General features: G+C 52.3%; 1 protein-coding gene across 2 annotated transcripts in view; it reads right to left on the reverse strand.

The window, feature by feature from the left end:
- Window positions 1–328: 328 nt before the first annotated feature.
- The window catches only part of WDR62 (WD repeat domain 62), a 45014-nt gene continuing 22072 nt past the window's right edge, over window positions 329–23270 (reverse strand). The window contains exons 10-32 of one of the 2 annotated variants that reach the window (XM_043600552.1): window positions 22746–22883; window positions 21083–21261; window positions 19587–19678; window positions 17345–17470; window positions 14689–14756; window positions 14486–14607; window positions 13509–13584; window positions 12650–12761; window positions 12491–12554; window positions 11476–11601; window positions 10274–10407; window positions 8476–8528; window positions 5667–5885; window positions 4390–4502; window positions 3963–4066; window positions 3500–3610; window positions 3083–3217; window positions 2694–2805; window positions 2441–2582; window positions 2300–2360; window positions 1483–2136; window positions 768–925; window positions 329–671 (exon numbers count right to left, since the gene is read on the reverse strand). In XM_043600552.1, the coding sequence (XP_043456487.1) occupies window positions 414–671; window positions 768–925; window positions 1483–2136; window positions 2300–2360; window positions 2441–2582; window positions 2694–2805; window positions 3083–3217; window positions 3500–3610; window positions 3963–4066; window positions 4390–4502; window positions 5667–5885; window positions 8476–8528; window positions 10274–10407; window positions 11476–11601; window positions 12491–12554; window positions 12650–12761; window positions 13509–13584; window positions 14486–14607; window positions 14689–14756; window positions 17345–17470; window positions 19587–19678; window positions 21083–21261; window positions 22746–22883 (3357 nt within the window). In that variant the 3' untranslated portion in view covers window positions 329–413. Of the gene's footprint in view, window positions 690–767; window positions 926–1482; window positions 2137–2299; window positions 2361–2440; window positions 2583–2693; window positions 2806–3082; window positions 3218–3499; window positions 3611–3962; window positions 4067–4389; window positions 4503–5666; window positions 5886–8475; window positions 8529–10273; window positions 10408–11475; window positions 11602–12490; window positions 12555–12649; window positions 12762–13508; window positions 13585–14485; window positions 14608–14688; window positions 14757–17344; window positions 17471–19586; window positions 19679–21082; window positions 21262–22745; window positions 22884–23270 lie in introns of both variants that reach the window. The other variant, XM_043600551.1, reaches the window with a different exon arrangement.

The following is a 23270-nucleotide window of genomic DNA, read 5'->3' on the forward strand; positions in this document are numbered from 1 at the left end:
ACCCCACAGCAGCTCAGAGGGCTACGTAGGCAATATGGATCCAGGTGCTGGGATCATTATTGCGGTTCCCAAATTTCTTGGGAATGTTGGTCCCATTGATGGAGTCCTAAAACAAGGCAGGGAGGGCACTGGGGCTGATGTCCCCCAGGTGAGACAGGAAGAGGAAGGGCAGGTGAGGCTACAATGCTAGGCCAACACCTGCTGCATACAAATTTCATCCCTTCCAAAGTTTATCCGCTCATGTTCCCTGGGCTAGTCTCCTCCCTACCCTCCTTCCCCGCATCCACCTCAAGGGGGCTTTGTGGATGCAGACAGGCACCAGGAACCATTCCTCTAAACTGTCAGTTTATTTGCTTAAAATGTCTATTTCTTCAGAAGCAGCAGGGCTGTAGTGGAGAGCAGGCTCCTGGCCCTCAATCCCCCCGTGCCTTCCTCCGCACAGCCTGCACCAGCAGCTCCGAGTAGTGTTCCAGCAGGGCATGCAAATCTGGGCTGGCCAGGGGGCACAATGTAGGTGGGGAGGAGGACCTTGGGCTGGGCTGGGCCTGGGCCACATCAGTTCCAACCAGCCAGTCACTGGCTTCTAACTGGCTATGGATCCAAACAAAGGTGGAGGCCAGTTCAGTCCGTGCCTGCTGCTGCTCACTGCTCACCTCGTCACGGGAGACCATCTGCAAGGGGGTACCAACCTTGTCAGGGGTTCCTCAGTCCAGGCAGTCCGGCCCCCTCACCCCCCAGCCCTCTCCCGACCCTGGGGCTTGGCTCACCACGTTGTAAAGGTCCAGGGCTTCCTGGAAGGCAGTCTGCAGTCTGTGCACGATGGTACTCACAGTGCTCAGGTCTAGGCAAGCTGAGGGCGGGACCCTGGCTGGCACCCTAGGCTCCTCCCAGTGTCCAAGGTTGCCCTGGGCCAGACTGAGTGCATCTGGGGGTAGGGTAGAGGGGACAGAGTGAGAAAGGCACCTCCTCTTTCTAGCTGGTCTAAGAGAGGCCGGGGTGGCTGGGCTGATCCCAATTCTTATCCCTCTGCCTGGAACACTTCCCTCAGTCCCTCAGGCTCCCTTCCCTCCCCTCCTGCAGGACTCTGCTCAAATGCCCCCTTCTCCCTGAAGCTTTTCTCATTATCCTGCTTAAAACTGTAACCATTGCCTGTCCCCCCAGCCCCCAATCCCTAAACCGTTTCTCTTATTTCTGTCCTTAGCACACACCACTTTGTGAAACATTTAACATTTTCCTTTACATTTAGTCTGGCCCCAGTTAAGGTGTCAATTCTTTGCAGTCTTGTTGACCGCCAAACCCATGTGTCTAGGGTCTAGAACAAAGCCCAACATATACGAAGTGCTCGCTAAATATTTAAGTAAATGAATGAATGAATGGCACAGCCCCTGTGGCTGGGTCAAGCACCCACCTTTGGAGCCAAGCCACCTGGTACATGGGCTGAGCTTGGGGGACAATCCCATGTCCCAAGAGTGGTCAACTCACCAGGGGTTGTCTCCAGGACGGAGGTGATGCTGCCAGGGACCCCAGGCCTGGCCTCTGGAAGTGGGGTGCTGTTGGGGTGGGCAGGGGTATTGAGGGGCTCAGGGGCCAGGAGCCTTGGGAGAAAGGTGGATTTGTGGAGCCCCAGGGTGCTTGCATCCACGGGGCTGGAGGCCGAGAAGGTGGCTGTTGCGATGGTGACACTGGGCTGGGTGGCCACAGGTTCCACTGGGGAAGGGGGTAGCAAGAGCCTGTCACAGATGCTTGACAGGGTCAGCTTCAGACTCGCCCGGGCCTCATGGTTGCCCCAGGAGGGCAGGACAGGTTCTTGGCCCTCACTGTTAGAACTGAGTGCTGCCGTGGTGGGGTTGGCCTGGAGCTCCTGGCCCAGGGATGCCAGCTCCCCGACTGATGAGGGCCTGCGGAGGGGCCTGGCCAGCTCAGCCAGCACAGGGCCCTCACTGTCCTCGAGGGAGATGCTGCGTGACATCTTGGCACGGGAGCTGGCAGTGGCCTCCATGTATGAGTGGATGGAGGGGCTGTGGACACCCTGAGCCAGGCCTGGAGTGGGCAGGGCTGTGGGTGTCGAAGGCTTCCTGTCGGTGGGCAGCACTGAGGAGGAGGGGGCACAGGGTGCCGGACCTGTGAGGCAGGGGGCTGTAAAGGAAGCAGCTGCTTCACTCTCACGTCCCACTGTAGGGCTGACAGATAGGGGCCCACCCCAGGTGGCTTCAGGGTCTGAGTAGACCCTGTCCATCCCCACTGCCCCGTGGCTCAGATGGGCATCTGGGGTTGTTTATCTGTGGATGGGAGCACTCACTCAGTGGGCACCAGGCCTCTAGGATCTCAACGGGCTCCTCAGGCTTTTTCCCAGGGGGGACCTGCAAGCACAGCCATGAGGTTAGGACGAGGCCTCTGGACTCCCAGCCCCAAGTCCTGGGGGAGCGGCCCCAGTACTCACGTTGGTTCTGCCTGGGGAGGTGTGGCCAGCGCCTGCTCTTGGGGGCTCTGTTCTGGGCTGACTGCCCCCAGGGTCCGTGAGTTTGACCTCTGGGGACTTCACAAGGTGCCGGGGCAGCCGGGCAGGGAAGGTGTGGGTGAACCTGTGGGAAGGAGGCCAGGTGGTTGTGGCTGTCCTGGGGGTTGTTGAGGGAACGTGACCCCGCCCTAGGGGACAGAGTTGGAAGGTAGGGTGGGGGTTCACCAGCTCCTACCTGGATGTCTTCTGGAGGCGTGAGAGGAACTGGGCTGAGATGCTCAACCGGGGATTGAAGAAGTCCTCAGTCTCAGAGGCCTCCAAGTCTCTCAGGGATCCATGGAAGAGCTCTAGGGGAAGATGCCAGGGGAGCCCTCAGAATCCCTCCAGCCACCCAGCCCTGGACCCAGAAAGACCCGCAGACTAGCAGGTGGACCCTTAGAAACGCCTTCAGTCGACCACACACACACACGCCTTGGGAGCAAACGCAGCTCGGAGAAGAGCCTGTGCGGCTCTGTCCTGAAGATAAAATGTAAGCCCTTCTGCCCCCTTGCCAGCCGTGGAGGCTCCACCCTGTGACACCCGTGCTGTGCCCAGTGCTGGACGGCCGCCCAGGCACTGCCCTACCCTCAGAGTGAGCATCAGTGAGCGTCTCGAAGTGCTGGCGGAGGAACTTCTCCTGCTCAGGGGTCTGGGGCAGGGAGCTGTTGGATATACCTGGCACCTCGGGCTGGGACAGCTCTTCTGCGGTCCCTGGGCATCCTGGGGAGAGGCGAAGGGGAGGCGAGAAGGCGGGCAGAAGAGAACTGTCAACACCATGAGTCACGGCAGACGCCCAAACATGCCAGACACTTAACAATGGAGAAAGCTGGACTCGCCGGTCACACACCCTGCTGCCACTAGGCCGAGAGGCTAATGGCTCTGTCTCCTGGTTGAGGACACTGACACTTAGTGGGCACCGAGTGCAGGGCCGACGTGGGGAGAGTGGTTATATATCATGACCATCCCCATGCGCTGCCCGCCCCACCTCTGGCCCTTGCTTACCCGGTGTGGGGGGCAGCATCATGTCAAACTGAGGGTCTGGCTCTGGCCGTGGAGGGGAGGAATGGATGGTGGCGAAGCTGCACTCCAAGTCGGCCTCTGACTCCCCCGAGTCTGGAGGAGCAGAGCGGGAGTCAGGAGCCCAAAGCTAGGCCCGTAATAGGTGAGTCAGGTAAGTGGCTCAGGCTCCCAGGGCTTCAGTTTTCCCATCTGGATGATGGGGGTGATAATACCCGCCCTCCATTTGTAAGGACTGGCAAGTTTACACTTCAAGGAAAGGGTAGAGCTGGGCTCCTGCCAGTGGGCAGTTGGGCTCCAGAATCCTCAGGTACCAGCAGGGACAATGTCTGTCTCTGTGATAGACTCTGAGCTTCAGGAAGACCGAGTCAAGGTCACCACAGATACTCAGAAAGGGGCCTGGCTGGACGGACAAACTACTGCAGGGTCTCTACTGGCCCCCACTCACCCTCAGGTGGGCTCCGATCCTTGGAGCTGATGGAGGAGACGCTGAGGGAGGCGTCTCCTTGCTGCTCTCCGGGCCCCGCCTCAGTCGTCTTCGTGCAATACTTGCTGCAGCGCCAGTGGAGGTGGGGCAAATGAGCGAACACACTCATGTTAGTATACAGTGGCCCCCCACCCGAACCCCTACACATCTGCACCCTGTTCCCACTGGGAGCACTGCTCGTCTCTCCTCTGCAAAGGCTCCCTGCACCTTCTGCCTGGAACCAGGGAAGCTAAGGCTGTGGCTGAGGCTGCAGGGCCAGGCTCCTGTGCCCCTCAGACCCTGCAGCCCTGCCCCACAGGCCCACTGGGAGAGCGGGGAGCAGTTCTTCCAGGGCATGCCTGTAACCCAGGCTTCTTCTAAGGCTCCCCTTGGTGCAAAGGAGACCCACCTGTCTGTCTCTGTGACCGTCACTTCTGCCTCCAGGGAGTAGACGATGAGCTCCCTGTCCTCAGGGGACTCCCTCTGTAGGGGCCCACAGCCATCCTCCTGGGGACTCTCCAACTGTGGGATGAAGAGAGCACAGCCGTTTCAAGCAGCTACGGCAACCAGGGCCCTTTTCAAGCCACCAGGTGTTCCGCCAACACCAGTGAGAACAGTGAAGATGTCGGTCATGATGGCAGCCCCCACTGCTGGACACTCATTTTGAGCCAGGGCCTGGGCCAAGTTATGTGCTCATCTTGAGTTCACTCTATGCTCCTCCCGCACGATCACCAGCCCCTTTACAGATAAGGAATCAATATAGCTCCAACCCTCTAAGATTCTGTCTGTATGGAGTTCAAGAACAGGCAAACTAATCTTTGGTGGGAGGTCAGAAGGCTGGTTGCCTCTGCAGGGAGGGGGTACTGATTAGGAGGGGCACAAGAGGGGGTGTCTTCCAGGAGGTAGAAAATACTCTATTTTGGCTTGGGTGGTGGATACCTAAGTGCATACATAGGTAACAATTTGTCAAGCTCTTCTCCTCAAACAGCATAGGGTTTGCACACACAACTGTATGTGTATTATGCTACAATAGAAAAGAAAGTTTATACAATAGAATAAAAAGTAATTTTGTTTGGAAGGTAAGAGAACAAGAGTTGAAGTTGCCTCAAGCACTTCTGAGGGCCCAGGCCCACTTCTTAGCACTGGATTCCTATCAAAGCCTTCTGAGAATGTTCTTCTTATGACCATTTTTTAGAGGTCTTTTTTTCTTGTTTTGTTTTGTTTGTTTTTAAGATTTTATTTTTAAGTAACCTCTATGCCCAACATGGAGCTCGAACGCACAACCCCAAGATTAAGAGTGCATGCTCCACTGACTGAGTCAGCCAGGCGCTTGAAAGCAGAAGCCCAGAGAAGCAAGCCTTGAGGTAAGTCATCACACAGCTAGGAAGGGGTAGGGCCAGGCCTCTACCTGCTCAAATACTCCCCAGCCAGGCACAGGCTTGCTCTCGGGCCCAAGCTTTTACCCCCCAAGTGACCCACCTCCCAGACTCCTGGTCTGCCCTGGAAAGTCTCACTTGCACCAGACCCAGGGCCTCACCCTCTTGCCTTCCACCATGTCATGTAATCACCTCGCACCCCTAGAGAGGGATACTCAACCTCATTTTCAAAATAAGCATGCTGAGGCCCCAAGCCCTGGGTGGGCAGTCATGGTGCAGGGTCTGCTGGCTGGGCAGGGGTGGTCTGTACCTCACTCAGCAGTCCCACCAGGCTCTGGGGCTCCACTGTATCCAGAATAGAGTCCTCCAGGCTCTCAGGCTTCATGGGGGTAAAGTAGCAATCCAGGTTCCGGGCATCCAGGATGGTCTTGAGGGGCTCCTGGTCAGCCCGCTCTGCCCAGCGGCCATGTGGTTTGTAGCTGCGCTTGGCATGGAAGGCTGAGCCATCTGCCACATCATCGTCTCCTAGCTGAGGGTGACAGGGGATGGTCAGGCAGCTAGCCAAGAGCTCACCAACTCCACTGGGGGACCAGGGACACCACATGGACTCCATCCAGTCTGCATCCAGCTTTTTTTTTTTGTTTTTTTTTTAATTTTTGTTTTCAACGTTTATTTATTTTTGGGACAGAGAGAGACAGAGCATGAATGGGGGAGGGGCAGAGAGAGAGGGAGACACAGAATCGGAAACAGGCTCCAGGCTCTGAGCCATCAGCCCAGAGCCCGACGCGGGGCTCGAACTCACGGACCACGAGATCGTGACCTGGCTGAAGTCGGACGCTTAACCGACTGCGCCACCCAGGCACCCCGCATCCAGCTTTTTTAATGTTTTATTTTTATTTTTGAGAGAGAGACACAGAGTGTGAGCAGGGAGGGGCAGAGAGAGAGAGAGAGAGAGAGAGAGAGAGAGAGAGAGACACAGAATTCAAAGCAGGCTTCAGGCTCTGAGATGTCAGCACAGAGCCTGACGGGCTCGAACTCACGAGCTGTGAAATCATGACCTGAGCCGAAGTCAGACGCTCAACCAACTGAGCCACCCAGGTGCCCCTCAGTCTCTAGGCTTTAAACACCACTCAGCAACAACTTCCAGATAAACATCTCCAGCCTGAAGCTCTCTGTTAAATTTCAGAAATGCATAGGCAACTGCTCTACATCTGTATGGATTCCTAGTGATATTTCAAAGTGAACATGTTGAAAACAACTCCTGATCTTCCCCCCAGATCGGCTCCTCCTGAAGCCGTTCCTGTCTCAGTTATTCTGCTGCTCAGGCCCCAAACCTTGAGCTCATCTTTCATTCTTATGTTGTCCCCCATACTCCACATTGTATTGTTTTTTAATGTTTATTTATTTTGAGAGAGAGCAAGCGAGGGAAGGGCAGAGAGAGAGGGAGAAAAGAATTCCAAGCAGGCTCCAAGCTGTCAGCACAGAGCTTAACACGGGGCTCAAACTCATGAAACTTGAGATCATGACCTGAGCTGAAATCAAGAGTTGGATGCTTAACCGACTGAGCCACCCAGGTTCCCCTCCACATTGTATTTCTTCAGCAAATTCTGTCAGCTCTGCCATCTGAACACATCCCCGATGTGGCCATTTCTCCCCACTGGTCCTGCCCAGCACTGCCTCCAAATAAGATTATAGCTTGAGAGACAGCGGAGGGTGGGTGTTTGAGAACTCAGGCTCTGGAGCCAGCCTGCCCACGTCTTGTACTTCCCATCTGTGTAACCCTGGATAAGTTACTTAACCTCTTTGGGCCTCAGTTTCTCCATCTGTGAAATAGTGATATGAAGAGCTCCTACACTTCAAAGGGGACTAAATAGATAATACATATAAAAGACTTAGAGCCTGTGCAGAATAAGTGTGCTATGAATATTTGTTGAATGTAACCCTACTTGTAGTATTCACTGATTAAGGGGAAGCCTGGGGTCTTGACAGACCTGGTCTGCAGGGGACGGGAAGGCAGGGAGGACTTCCCCGAGGAGCTAATAGGTTTTAATCTGAGGACTGGCATTATTCCTGAAATAAATCATCCAACCTAGGCTGTAGGATTCTGCTGCCTGCTTCTAACCCACCAGCTCCTAGCCTGCCCCTCCCCCAAGTAAACAATCAGCCATTCAATCATCTTGGTCCCTTTCTTTCTCTCACACCCAGTCATTTGGTTGCACCTTCAACATCCATCCAGAATCCAACCGTTCTTCCCCCTGTTCCAGTCTCCAACCTCCTCTGTCTGGATTATCCCAACAGTCCCCTCCCGGTCCCCCACTTGCCCCTCATGATCACACTTGCACTAGGTCATGGCCTTCCTCAACTCAGAGCCCTCCTTTGTCTCCATCTCACTCAGTGCCAGGGAGGGGAGAAATAAGTGGGGAGGACAATAAGGAATGTTTAGGGAACGCACTGCAGCCCACATAGTGTCATACCATCTGGCCCCCATTACCTCTCTGAGCCCCTCTCCCCACTCTCTGCCCCTCATTCACCCTCAACCCTGGCAGCTGGGCCTCCCTGTACTTCCTTGAACATGCGAAGCACAATCCTGCCGCATGGCCTTTGTCCTGCATACTATTCTCTCTGCCTGGAACATTCTTCCCCAGGATCTGCATTTCTCCCTTGCTTCAACTCTATTCAAATAGCATCTTCTCAGTGAGGCCTTTTCTGTTTACGCTAAAATTATTGCGCTTTTCCCCCAACACTTGTTATTTTCCTGAGATTCTCTCTTTTTTTCCTCCACAGACCTTATCGGCTTCCCAAATACTGTACAACTTACCTGTTTAATGAGGATACTGTCCATCTTCCACACTAGAAAATGAGCCCATGAAGACCGACATTTTGTCTGCCTTGCTCACTGCTGTATCTAACGGGCAGAATAAGCCTGGCACAGGGTAGGTGTTCACTATGTATGTTATAGGAATGAAGGGCTGCCCAAGCTGAGACTGGAAGGATGATGGGGTTCTACATGGAAAGGACAGACCCAGAAAGGGAAACGGGCTCCCAGAAGAATGAAGAGCATGAAGGAGAGCACCCCTGCTTTGTCAGCCCTGGGTGTCCCGGTCTCCGGGCAGACTCACCAGCCGCTTTGCCCAGAGTGGCAGCTTGCCATTGGTCAGCAGACACCGAGGGTCTGGAGAGACATGTGGAATCCATGAAAAGAGAATAAATAACCCAATAGATAAACAGGCAACATATATAAAAACAGGCAATTCTCCAAAGACACATGTCTATAAGAAACACAGACATACCAAAAGATGCTCAAACTTAACTAATTGTCAGGAAAATGCAAATTCACACAATGTTTTACCCATGACTAGCTCAAACTAAAAAGCTTCATAGTATCAAGTATTGGCAAAAGTGTGGGAGAATGAATGGCTTAACACTGACTGCTGGATTTGGAGGGCCTTTGGGGTTCTCTTAAAATAAAAAAACGTGCTAACCCCAGGGCCCAGCAGTGCCAGCCCTTGCCTCTGTCCTGGAGAAACACTCACACATGCCCAAGGAGTAGGCCTTGGAGTGGCCAGCATGGCATCACTTGCAATGGTGTATAGTCTAAACCCTAAATGTCCATCCAGAGGCGAATATCATTTTAAAAATATCCTATTATCCTGCTGGTTAAAAGAGGGAGGCCTCTGTTTTGTATCCACCAACATACAGGTTGATAATTTTGAGAGGGAAAAGATACAGAATGGTGTCTACAGTAGAATACAACTTATGTACATAAATACGATGTGTTCTGATGGCTGTGTACATACGTACATTAATGTTCAGAAAGAGGCCTATAAGGATTCATACCAAACATAAAACAGCCACCCTGCAGAGGACATGGGATTGGGTTGTGAGGGTGGCAACAAAGAAGATTTGCTTACCCTTTTTTCCAAGGCTGAATTCTTACATTACTGTTGCCTATCAGTCAGCTGTCTAGTCAGCCACTGCCTGCTCTCCCTTGCTGGCAGAGGCCCCTGCCCCACACTGACAGCACCCGGCCTCTCTTAGCTGGAGCAACCATGGCCAATGGGACCCGAGAGAAGCCTGCCGGGGGCTTCTAGGCAAGTTTCCTCTCTAGAGGAGACTGTAGGAGGGACTGCCGTGTGCTATGAGGCCTGTGATGCCTGCAACTTAAGCAGCCATCTTGCAACCATGAGGTTAGGCCAAGGTGATATGCGGAAGGGCAGAAATTTAGAGGAAGTCTGGCCTGCTTTGAAGTCATCGAGCTACTATTCTCCTTTCACCTGAACAACAGAATCTGATGTCTCTTGGTCAACAGCACCCTGTTTTTCCCCTGGGACAGCCCTTACACCCCCACCCACCCTTTTTGGACAGGTGGCTCAAGTGGAACTGAGTCAAACCTCTGCCCTCAGGGATGACCACATGACTCCGGCCTGGCCAATCACGGCAACTGACTCAGAAGCACACCAGAACTCACACCAGAAACACGACTCACAACCGCAGGATTTTGCTTCAGCTACTGGGAAAGAGGTGCTCTCTTCTCTATATAGAGTTTTATCACCTAGCACTGCTGGGGGAATCTTTGCCCCCAGGAGAGGCAGAGTCTGCCTGAGAGCAAAGACAACATAGGAGAAAAGCAGAGCCAAAAGACGGAGAAAAATCTGTTTCTTTAACATCACCTGGTGACTGGAATCCAGCTACTGCCCAAAGCCAATACTCCAATTTTCAGGTCCATGACCCAATAAATTCTCTTCCCAGCTGAAGCCAATGAGAGTCCAGTTGCTATTACACTGTGAGAGTACTGACTAATAGGATCATTGAGCTTCACCTCCAGGCCCTGGAAACCAAGTAGTGGGCAAAACCCAGCAGTGATGCCTACGCTGCAAGTTCAAAATAGGGCCCCTCTGGATGGGCCCCCTTCCCAACCTGGGTCCAAGCTCTCTTTGGATGGCGTCTTCAGCAACTCTTCTGGTTCGCACTCTTCCTCCAGCTCATCCTCCGTCTGCTCTCCAGGGCTTAAGGAGCAAATCTCGCTGGGCACGGATGCATAGGTCTCCTGCCTGAAGCCAGAAATGAGGGCAACAAGGAAAGAAATAGGTAAATGGGGTGGTGGTGGGAGGGACAGGGATCTGCCTCAGGCTGGGCCCTGTGCTAGCTTCCATATGAACTCATTACTGACTCCTTGTCAAGATGATGCTGGGAGGTCTCACCTGCCACACCCGCTCTGCTGGAAACATCACCACAATGAATGAAATGTAACAAGGCTGGGCTCAAAAAATAAGATAAACTCTCTCAGAGTCACAGCGATGGGACAGAAAGCACAGCAGATAGTGGGGCTTGAGTACTAAGCTGCTGGGTTCTCTTCTGGGAAGTGTGTGTAGGAGTAGCAATGAGGTTTCATCTCCTTTGGAGCACAGGAGCCTAAAACACACATGACACGAGATAGGCACTGGAGGGCACCCAGGACAGGGTGTAAGCCTCAAAACCTGGAGCCAAAGGGAGCTGCTCATTCGCTTGGTACGTAGGTCTACAATACCTCCAATACCACTGTAGGACAGGAAGCTCATGTTAAGGCCTGGTCCCTTTGGGAGGCAATGACAAAGCCTCAAGACAGAGAAAGACAAGGACAGCGCTAGAAGCAGAAGAGAGAATAAATCCTCAAATCTCCCACTCAGCTGAGACCTCCAAACTAAACCCCCAACCAAAAGTTAGAACATGAATTCACTCCAAATAAAACTGGTCTTGCAGCATGAAGGCTTTAAAGAACAAAAAGACACTTCAGTTCCACTGGAGCCTTCCCTGACTATGTCCCTCCCCACTGCACACTGGGTCAGGGGCCTCCTCTGCCTCCCCTGGTCCCCAAAGTCCCCCGAGCTTCCCTCCATCGCAGTGCTCACAGGCTCTCCAGGCACTTCGCTCTTCCACTTCAAGCCCCTTCTCACATGTACTACCATAACTTTCTATTCAAAGTCTGTCTCCCCAGTTCGGCCACAGGTGCACAAAGGGCAGGGCCTACGGCTGTGCTGGCCATGGCTATGTCTTCAGCCTCACTCCTCACGGGGCCCAGGGCAGGAAGACATTCCTCTAGCAGACAGACAAGTGGGGGACGGCCGGATCACTGCCAGGACCTGGGCTGGCTCCTCCACTTCCCGTCCCTCATGTTCTGCTGCTGCTGCTCCCGGTGGTCGATCTCCAGCAAGTGCTGCTTCATGCAGTTAGTGATCTCTGGGCCCAGGTGCCAGATGAACACACAGCTGCAGAGGCCGAAGAGAGATGTGGAAGGAGGGGGAATAGTGAACACGGAAGCCATCTGACCCTGGAAGCCACCTACGTTACCATAGCCAAGACTCCAATTCCCTGGCCCCTCCCAGAAAACACACCCCACCAGCTTAGTGCAGGGGTTCCAGGCCATGTCAGGTCTACCCCTGAGCAGGTCCAGACCATTCCACCAAACCATGACCTGTTCTGAAGACCTCAAGACTCAAGGAAGGGGGCTGGAGAAGGACTGAAATAAACTGAAGGGAGAGACAAAAGGGACTTCCTTGGCTACCAACCATGAGCTAAGGAGTTTATATCCCCATTTGATTCTCACTATACAATTTTTTGAGGTAGTTGGTGGAGCAAACTGAGGCTTAAGATGGGAAATGACCTGGGGCACCTGGGTGGCTCAGTCGGTTGGGCGTCCGACTTCGGCCTAGGTCATGATCCCGCTGGTCCTGAGTTCGAGCCCCACGTCAGGCTCTATGCTGACAGCTTGAAGCCTGGAGCCTGTTTCAGATTCTGTGTCTCCCTCTCTCTCTGCTCCTCCCCCACTTACACTCTGTCTCTCTCTCTCTCTCTCAAAAAATAAACATTAAAAAGAGAGAGAAAAAAAACAACAGATGGGAAATGACCTGCTCAAGGTTCTCAAGGTCACAAGGAAATTAAGTGGCAGATCTGGGGTTTGAACTCAGGGCTGGGTGTGACACCCAGGTACATGCTGTCAAAGGAGAGAGCAGTAAGCTGGAACCCTCGGCGGAACTCTGCACAAGCAGGCCAGGAGCACGGTGCTCCCACTGTCTGAGCCCCTGCACTCCCCACAGTACAGGTCCTGCCCACTCCCAGGGGGAGGCCAGCCAAGGGCAGTCTCCAGGCCTTTCCCACCTGTCTCCAGATACTGTGATCAAGTGACGACAGTCATAGGTGAACTTCATGCCAGTTACGATTTCTGAAAGCAGAGCAAAGAAGCCACACAGGTCTTCTGAGTCACAAGGCCGTGTGGGAACGCATGGGGAGGTGTCCCACGTAGGGAGGCACACCCACCTGAATGGCCAAACATCTTGGCAATGCACTCGCCCGAGTAAAAGTCAATCACTGAGATGCTTTTGTCAGAGCAGCTAGTGGCCAAGAAGGTGCCTGAGGGGTCCACGTGGACCTGCCGAGAAGAGGACCCACATGACAGTTAGACTGCCTGCTTCTTCACTATGGCGAGGCCTGGGTCAAATGTCACAGCCTCCACTGACGGAGGACCCTCTCATGCGGGATGCCTGGCACGCTGACTCGTCCCAGGTGCCCTCAGGACATACACCCTGCTTAGGATAAGAACTCCTGCCTCCATTTCATGGGTGAAAAAGTTACCACCCAGGCTCTGTGCTAAACACTCTGCGTGTGCAAACTGATTTCTTCCAGAGAACAACCCTATGATAGGGGCTCTTTCTAGCTGCATTTTACAGGCAATGAGACAGGCTCCAGAGGAGATGACACGTGCCCAGGTCATAGCCTGAGGCAGAGCTGAGAGTCTCACCTTAAAGCCTGAACTCAACACAACCCCCTTACTTCAGAGGCTCTGAGAAGGTCCCCCAGTCTTGTCCTGATAACACAGCAGGGAGCAAGTCTGATAAGGGAGCCCAGGTCTTTGGTTGTTCCCACCACACCGTGGCCACTGAAAACCGAAGCCACTTAAATGTCCCCACTTGGGAAAAGGGCTCAGTAAATAAAGGTAAAACAGTCTGTGATACCCCCAGTTCCCAGGCAACCCTGGTCAGCTAGGCCGGAGTGGGTGCCAGCCTGTGATCCTTTGATCAGGTACCCAGGATGACACATGTCTCGGGTGGCCCATGAGGGCAGCTGACAGACAGGGGGGATGTGTGTAGTTTTCACGCCAGGGGCCCCAGCTACTCACCTTTAGCAGGGACCCTTCGTCACCCTGGGAGCCCTTGTAGCACTTCTTCTGCTTCCCATTCACGGTGTTGTAGACTCTGGAGAGGTGGGGGCATAATGTGGCCAGTGGTGGCCCTGCCCACCTGCCCCCTCTTGCATTCTGGTCCTAGCCTTACCTACCATCTTCCTCTCTCCTGGAGGCCCCTTGCCACCTCTTATCTCCCATCTGATGCCTGGACTGAAATACCATCTCAGAAAATGAGATGTTCTCTCAGGCTGAGGTCAGGTAAGTTATGTATTGGGGTATCCATTGAGTTAATGTCTGTTAACATCTGTCTTCCCCACTACAGAGCAAGTGGAGTGCTGGCACTCAATCTGAATGAGCAAGTGAAAGGGTGGAGAACCTTTGCGCACATGCTCTCCCCTCTGCACAATCCCTCTCTCCCCTCCCCCGGCTCACTCCTCCACATCCTTCCCAGTCTCAGTTCAGATGTTCTTTCCATCAAGCCCTGCTTGATTCCCAGGTAGGATCAGGGGTTTCCCCAGGGTCCCCCAGATCCACTGGGCTCCCCTAGCCCTGACCGCTCCCTGGTGTCACTGTCTAGTGAGGTGTCCACCTCTCCTCCCTCCGACTGTGAGCTCCATGAAGGCAGGGCCTGGGGCTGCCCTGCTCACTGCTGTGTCTCCTGCACTACCCTCCCAGACAGGTGCTCAGGGAATGTAGGTGAATGAATGAATTTATGAACCACATCAGCGCCTCCTAGTCACCCCACATGGGCTTCTGGAGAGCCAGCAGGAACCCTCTGCTGACCCGGAGGCTGGGCCTGGGTGAGCCCAGTTCCTAAGAAACACTTGCTGGGTCCCTCTACCCAACCCAGCTCTTTAGGGTCCAGATGAAGAGGGGGAAGAGAGCAGGGAGATCATGAGCAGACAGAACCGACTAGATCTTACACAGGTCCTACTCAGAAACCAGGCTGGGCTAAGAGCCCAGCTCCTCACCTCACATTGCGGTCCTGGCAGGCCACGGCCACATACTTTTGGGTGATGTCGATGTCCATGTCATACAAGGTGGTCTTCTCTGCCACGTGGTGGGTACGGACAAAGTGTAGTCCATCTGAGGCCTGGCAGGGCAGGCAGGGCCTTCAGAGGACACCCCTGACAAGTTTCCCACCCCAGCCCTCAAGGAGGCCAACCCACTCTACCTGCTGGGCACTGCGGAAGTAGATGCTCTTGTCAGCCCCACAGCTGATCATCTGGATGTCTCTATTGCCTGGAGGAGAAGGAGGAAGTGCATTAGGCAAGGCTGGGCCCCTGCTGAGTCTGACTGGGGCCAGGGATCCTAGCCAGGGAACTCACTGCAAGGGAACTCCGGATTCCCGGAGGAGGAGAGTGGGTGCTGGGTGCAGGTAGGACTCCGAGATGTAAGCTGTGTGTATGAGGGGGGTACAGGTAGAGCAGTGGCCTGGCAGGTCTCTGCAGAGCAAGGGCAGACAGGGAAACATGTCAGAGACACGGAAGGGGCACCACGTCTGATTTGGGATTTGGAAAGGTGATTCGGGCAGCAGTGTGGAGGCGGGACCAAAGCGGGGAGCAAGTGGAGACACGCAGAGGGTTGGGAGGCTCATGCCATCATGAACAATCAGAACACCCACACGTACGTCAGGCCAGGCCCCATTGCCACATGCGCATCACGCATCCCCTTCTGATGGCTCACTAGCCACCCCACTGTACAATTGTGAACCCAGGGGCTTAGAGTCACACAGTCCTTGTTCTAGAGCACAGAGAGTCCGGACAGGACCAGTATTAGACCCAGGCATTCTCTGGCTAAACACTGTGCTCCAAACCCGGGCTTCCTTTCCATGCCTCAGTTTCCTGTCTGTACAACAGGCCTATGACAGCCCTTGCCCCCACGAAGTTGTGTGAAGCCTGTGGAACAGTGGCTGCACCCAGTAAGCACTATAAATATCCTTGCTTTTGTTCTTTCTTTATAGAATTAGAATAATAACAGCAAATACCTTAGAGTTCTGGTGAGAATATAAAGACAGAACAGATACAAAACACTTAGAGCCTTGCTAAGCACAGATCTAAGCAGTGTCCTTGCTTCACTGCAGGACATTTGAAAGGGCTCAGGCCTGATGCACAAGTTAAGATGTTACTCAAGCAGGAGTCACTGGCTCACAGAAGGCAGTGAGCCCTGTGTTGGGGTGGAAGTGTAACCTGGGAGGGACCCAAAGAGGCCTGTAAGTTACTGGTAATGTTCTGCTTCTTAACCTGGGGTGGGGAGTCCAAGGACCTAGCACTGTTAGGACACAAGTCACTGGTTATAAACAATGAGTGTGTCTGTTCTAGTTCATATGTACTGATTAAGTACCTTGATGTGGAAGTTCATTGTACTGTTCTGTAAACTATCTGTATTGTATTCATTTATTTGGATATTTTTCAGATAAAACTGTTAAAGACTGAATCTTACCTTAGCAGGGCAGTTTCAGTCAGGTTTCGACTGGCTGGAGCCCAGTTTATACTAAAATTATCAGCGTTTTGAGCATAGCTCAGCCACAGCAGGGCACTCAGGAACTGGGGTTAGGAGTTACACCCTCTCAGACTGGCTGGGGGTTCTAATGAAAGCCCACACCTTTCAAGAGATGGCCTTAAGGACCAACTCCTGGGCCACCCCTTGGCCAGTCATCACCTCTCTTGGATCTAGACCATTCGTGAAAGTTGATGTCATTGCTGGCCAAACTGCTAGACTTGCTGATTTATTCTAACTAACTCTATCCCATGGAATGAACAGGTTTTTAAAGATGTCTGAAAGTTTTAGCTGATCAGCTTTGGTTGTCTTCATCAAGACACGTCAAACATTGTTAACTTGTTTTTGTCCACTGTTAACTTGTTTTGGCTACGGAGAGGTAGGGCAGAAAGCGGGGAGGATCAAGGGACATTAATACATTCTCAGTCACAAGATTATATGTAAAAAAAAAACCTCTTCATAGTCAAGAACTTGGAATGACTACATAGATGTAGTCTCTTCATGAGTACATTCTTCTGGAATATAGTTTTGAATATGCTCTTGGGTTCTGATCAATTAAATCTCATAGGACCTGCCTCCTCTCCCCTTGGAATTCCTTAGGACCAAACCTTCATACTGAATCTTTTGAGTCTAAAGGGAATCCCTTTGATTTCCTGGCTGAGGATGCACTTTGAGGGCAGCCCAAGGCAAGATCCTAAGCCTGCACCTACTGCTGTGTGACTCTCGCTGTAAATGAGGTAAGGAATGGACTAACTGCAGTGCAAGGATCCTCCCCAGCACAGAATTAGCTCCCGGCAACCTTTGCAGTCACCTATTTTTCTGCCAAAGTCACCAGTGCCCATCCCGCGGTCCTCTCACACGATTGGCACCCCGATTTCTTTTTGGTGAATGGCATTCACCTAATGCCAGTCCTTCTGGATCAGGGGTGGAGGCAGGTGTGGGCTGGGGGCACGTGAGTCAGACCTGGCCCAAGAAAACACCCCAAAGCCCTGGCACCGATAACTGTTCTGAAAAGGGCAGGTGCCTCAAGCCTGCACAAGGGAATTCAGCTCCCAATTTCTGCCAAAATTGATAGGAAGAGGGGAAATCTCCTTCGAGTGGCACAGTGACACCCAGATGCTGCCCACCACAGAAAGGTGTAGCTGACAGAGGGAGTCTTGATGATTTTAAAAAATAATAATAGTAGAATAAATCAACCTTTGGATCCAGCTGGGCCTGAATCCAGAGCTTGCTTTTCCCTTTTTTGTTCAAACTAAAGGGAGTCTTGTTATTACGTGTAGCCAAAGGGGTGCACCAACCAAGGAGGGCGAGGCAGGAAGGAAAGGACTCACCAGCAAACTTGATGGCCGTGATGGAGGAGGAGTGGTCGTCCAGGGTCTGCTCCAGGTTGTAGTTCTTCTCCACATTCAGCACGTGGATCAGTCGGTCCCGACTGGCTGAGGCCAGCAAGGTCAGTCCTGTGAGTGGACAGGGTGGCACTGGGTTCTCAGGAGGCTGCCTGATGCCTTGGCCTCCCAGAGAACAATGTGACTGAGCTTTCCAGGCCTCAAAAAAGGGGTCTTTGGTGCTGTGACTGCAGCCACCTGGCCTCAAAGCCCGCAAGGGGCCGTTCCCCCAGCTCTGCAGTCTCTCCCCAGAGCCCCTCAAACCTTGGCACTTCACATCTCATGCCCAGTTCGGGGGGATGAATCTTGATGTACATGGACGCTCTGCCACCTGTGCCCACAGCAGACATCCCAGCAGAGCCCGGCACTCCTTCCTGCCAAGGCCAACTCTTTGGCTGCCATGTGAAGCCCAGCCAACTTCTCAGCCTCCCCAGAACACTGCTCCTTCACTCTCTGAACTCCGGCTACCTGGGTCTCGTCCAGGCCCTACTGACAACCCGCTGCCACACTTCCTTCTGCCAATGGGTCTTCCCTGCTGGCCCCCTCAGACAGTGCCAACCCAGGTCACCTCGCATGTCTGAGGGCTAACACGTGACTTGAGGTGGAGGGGAGTTCATGAAGGATGTACTGAATGAAAAGAGTTTTGAAGAAAAACTGGTGGGTGGTGCCTGGGTGACTCAGAGAGTAAAGCATCCGACTTCGGCTCAGGTCATGATCTCATGGTTCCTGACTTCGAGTCCCGTGTCGGGCTCTGCACTGACAGTGCAGAGCCTGCTTGGGATTCTCTCTCTCTGCCCCTGCCCTGCTTGCTTGCTGTCTCTCCCTCTTTCTCTCTCTCTCAAAATAAATAAACTTAAAAAAAGAGAAGAAAAGAAAAGAAAAACTGGTGGGACAGAGGGTGCAGGGAAACAAATAAGGAGAAAAGAGTATGGGAAAGATTGCTAACATATCTATTCCTGCCAAAATGTTCTATTCCTGCCAAAAATGTATCAGCAGAATCAAATCATGAGGAAAACAGACAAACCCAAACTGAAGGAAATTCTGTAAAATGGCCTATACTCTGCAGAAAGTCAAATCACAAAGACAAAGTAAGGCTGTGGAAATGTTCCAGAAAAAAAGGTGACAAAAGAGCTATGAAAACTAAATTGTGAACCTGGACTGGAAAAACAAAGGTGCTACGAAGGACAATATTGGGATAGCCGGCAAACTGGGAGTAAGGACCACGGAGGAGATAACAGAACCATATAAAGTGAAACCTCCCATTTTTTTTTTTTTAAGTTTATTTATTTATTTTGAGAGAGTGAGAGAACACGAACAGGGGAGGGGCAGACAGAGAGCAAGAGAGAGAAAATCCCAAGCCAGCTCCATGCTGTCAGCATAGGGCCTGATGTGGGGCTTGAACTCATGAACTGTGAGATCATGACCTAAGCCTAAATCCAGAGTCAGATGCTTAATCGACTGAGTCACCCAGGTGCCCTGAAACCTCCATATTTGATAAGTGCACATGGTCCTGTAAATGGATATCCTCATTCCTAAGAAATGCTCACAGACACATCGAAGAGTGAAAGATCATGCCTTCAACTTAGTCTCAAACAAGTTAGCCAAAGAAATGTATGTGAGAATATTTTATGTCCGTGTGCATAGGGACACACACGTGCACAAACACAGAGATATAAGTGGAGATGGGGAAACAGGTAAAGTCATATATACAGTCATAGGGTCAGATAGAATTTAAAAGAAAAAACCCTGAGGAATCTGGGTGAAAAGAATATGGGTATTCATTCTAATACTCTTGCAATTTTTCTGTAGGCATTGAACTTTTTCAAAATAATATGGTTGATCTGTGATATATAATATAACTGTTGCTCTCTTTTTTCCAGCAGAGGATGAGCTCATTGCTCATTCATACTTTCTCTCATTCAACACTCACCTCTTTCACCTCAAAGCTATTCAGAGCTCTGGGGACCAGGGTAAGCAAGTCAAGCCCAGTCTTGCCTGCCCAAGTCTTGCATTCTAGAGTCCCGGCTACCCTGGTCTCAGGGCCCGGTGACAGGGCTTACTACACACAGGACTGCCAGCTGTCACTCACAGCCCCACGAGACATCAACCACTCATTTCTGTGGCTTGGCCAGGGGGGGAATGCTCTCCTGCTTTCCCCCTACCTGCCCCTCACCCCACACAGGTTTACCTGTCTCAGGCTTGGAGTACTCCAGGCACAGCACCTCAGCATCATGGGCCTCCACCTTGACCAGCTCGTCCATGAAACGTAGCTCGTGGATCCTGGGAGACATACGCTGTCCGCTGTACCCTGCCCGGAGCCCCCACCCCTCAGCGCTAGGTGTTCTGCAACTGCTAGAAAAGGTCAGAGCAGCCCGCCGGGCAATGTGGGAAATTCCTGCCCCGGCCAGCTAATCTAGATGCCCAATCATTCTTCTCCTCTAGAAACCAGCTATCTTAAAGGTAGCAGTGCCAAGCCTGGACCACCTAAGCAGCACCCAGCCCCTTATGGTTCCATGGGCCAGGACTAGGACAGTCCTCTGGGAGAACAGGGGTTAGGACAGGGCTATATCAGAGGTGATTCCTGGGGGTGGGGCAGGGACCAGGGGTCAGAGGTCATGCTCAAGGATAGGACCTATAGGTATGGGACATTTGATTCCTATCTCTCATTCTTAAAGACTCTCAAATCTAAACTTTCCTCATTCTCTCCAACTGAAACCAAACAACACGCCCTCTAGGATGACATAAGAGACAGTCACTCCACGTCCTTCACTCTACCTGTCATCTTAGCTTAGCCACTGGCCTCTCCTGCCTCAGTTAACCCATCTAGAAACCAGCTGCTAAGAGCAGCATTTCCACCAGAGGGTGGGTGAAAGGGGTAAGTGTCAAGCCAGTGGCCAGTCAGGGAAGAGTGCTACGTCCATGTTGGCTCGCTGCTGTTTTCACCATTCACAGCAGAGCGCAGTCAGTGTGAACGGCCCACGGACACATTCGGTTTGCCTCACACGGTGATTGGTGTCCAAACAGTTGCCAGCATTTAAAAATCAAAGAATTTCACAGAGAAAACTCAGCCCTTTGCTCTACTTGGACGATGGGAACATGTGACAATGCAGCCTGCACTCCTGCTGCCACATGGTGGCTGCCCCTTCATGGAGCACCTGCTCTCCGGCTCCCTATCCCTTTCACTCCTCCAGTCTCAGCACCCAAGTGGTCATAACTGTCATTCGTCAACTTAAACCTCGTGATGGGGTTCATATTCTGTCAGCGCCTATTGGGCCGGTGACATCTTAAAAAACCTCTACAGTGTGGGAAAACAGCCTGAGCCCTCATATGTCCCATCCTCCTGCCCCCCCCCCCATGCCACCAGGACCCCCCACGCTCCAGCTGGCATCCTCTCTGTCCAGAACTGTCCCCCTACCCTAAGGTCACACATGTGTGCCTGTCTACAACATGGGCACAGTTCACAAGCCCCAGCTGCGGAGGTCCCCGTGGCTGCCCTATGTCAGCCCTCCGGAAGACGCTTCTTAGCTTAAAGTCGTCAGGGACAGCTGCTTTCCAGCTTGCTAGTCACAGTCCCTCATTCCCAGTGGGCCGGCGGGGGTGGCGAGGCCAGGGCTCCTTCACACCACCGAGTATCCAAGCCTGACCTGGGAAGTGTCTGCTAATCACCCTCCAGGGCTCACTTGCCTCAGATTTCCACTTCGGTCGCCTGAAGCCAAGTGCTGGCCATCAGGACTGACCTGCATGACCCGCACCCCAGCTTTCACGTCCACAGGCGTCCCGTTCTCACCCCCCCGGTCTGGGAAGTGCGACGTGTCCTGCAGGTGCTGGATGTCATTCTCTACGTACACTACCTTCAGCAGGGTCTGCGGAGGGAGAGGGCTGAGGTCAGTGCTCTGGAAGCGCCAAAGCACCTCTGCAGTCCTGTCTCCCCACAGCCGGCCTCCCGTCCTTCATTAGCTCCAGAACTCCAAATCTGACCTTCGCTACTCAGAGTGACTGTTTCCTAGTCCCCCTGGCAGCTGGGTGAGGCTCTGTGGATACATTCTGGTCAATGAGATATGAAACAAGTGAGAACACTCTGCTTCCTTTTCCTCCGTCCTGCTGCCTGGAGCTCCTGCAGCCATACTGGATGACAAGGACAAGGATGACTCCAAAATGGCAGTGTGGACAGCTAAAGGCTCTCGGGTATCTAAGGGCTTCCTGCAGCTGCCAAAACAGCCTGGACTGGTGACCTCCAGACTATTTTTATGAGTCAGAAAACCAAACTTTTCCTCTTGGCTTTGGGTTTTTCTATTGTATGCAGACAAATATAACATGTATATCACACAGGTGCAGAAGAGAAGGTGGTAGTACTGGGTGGGGGGGGGCGGTGAGGGGAGTAAAAGGGCACCTACTACACACACCCTGCATTAAGGGCCTGTTTTGTTCCAGCCACAGTGACTGCTCAGGTTTTCCAACTCCCCAAACTCTTTCTCACCTCAGGGCCTTTGCACAGGCTATTCCCTTGGTGTAGGACACTCTCCCCTCCCCTCTTTGCTCATCCCTATCCTCCACATCTCAGCTCAGTTGTCTCCTCCTCCAGGAAACTGCCCCTCACACTACAGATAAAATCAGATGACACTGTTACATATCCTACTAACACTTCAAAATTTATTTCCATGCTTATCATGCTTATGATTATACCATAATTTGTGCAGTTATTGGTGCCTCTCCCTTCTAGACTGTGGGAGCCACAAGGGCAGAAGGAGGGTCTTAGTCACTGATGTGTCCCCAGCATGCAGCATAGCACCTAGCATAGATCTAACTAAGCATCTGCAGAATAAATGAATGCATGAATCAGATCTCAGCTCCTAAGAGAAGCTCCCTCACTGACCTAGCAATATCAACCATTTCTTCAGCCCTCCCAACATCATGGCTCTCTTTGGGACGCTGCCAGCACCCTCACCCAAGGCTTCCCTGTGTGGCAGTTAGCTAGACAGGGGAAGCCCCTCCCTGATTTGGTCTGTCAGGTGTTCTTCCAGAGAGTTCTGACTCAAGACCTGGGGAACAATTTCATTTCTACTGAATATGTCAGGTTGCCTGGAGCAGCTGTGTTGACACACCTAGAACGCAGGAGCTGATGGGCAGAGAGAAGCAAAGAGGACAGACCACACTACCTCAGAAAGAAAAAGAGGGAGAGAGTGAGAGACGAGAGAGAGGGCGACAGAGTGTGACCGGTCTTGCTTCCTGCTTCTTGCCCTCAGTGAAACTTAACACCAAGGTCCATAAGACCCCCTCTTGTCCCTATATCCTACTTAAAGTTTGTCTCAGTTCCTCCTAAAATATGGTTCATAATTGAGCCACTCACATTACTGAAGATATTTTTCTGCCAGTGAGAGTCAGGGCTGCTATCCATGTTCCAAAAGCGGATGGTGTTGTCTGAGGAGCAAGTAAGAAAAGATCCTGATGGCAGACAAGCTCTCTGATCTTCAAACTCCGGATACACCTACAGTCCCCAGAGAACAAGGCAAAGGGCGATTCATTACAACCATGTCAGTGGCAGCATTATGATATACTAGTGCATTTTGGTGACAAAAAGTATGTGGCAGATAAACAGGCAAGGCGTAATGCCTTCTATGTTAAAAATGAACAAGAAAACAAGGACACCGAATGCTACTATATATTGTCCATGCCCCATCTTCAGCCCAGGCCATGAAACATCCCCACACGTAAATTTCCAAGGCAAATGGGCAGCTCCATCAAAAATCACTAAGCACAAAAGGAAACAAGGTACCATGAGCAAGAAGCAGCAGAAATAGCCATCCAGCTTCAAATACTGGAATTATCACACAGAACATAAAATAACTATGTTTAACATGCTTAAAGAAATAGA

Source organism: Prionailurus bengalensis, chromosome E2 (assembly GCF_016509475.1).
Source record: "Prionailurus bengalensis isolate Pbe53 chromosome E2, Fcat_Pben_1.1_paternal_pri, whole genome shotgun sequence".
Classification (NCBI taxonomy): domain Eukaryota; kingdom Metazoa; phylum Chordata; class Mammalia; order Carnivora; family Felidae; genus Prionailurus; species Prionailurus bengalensis.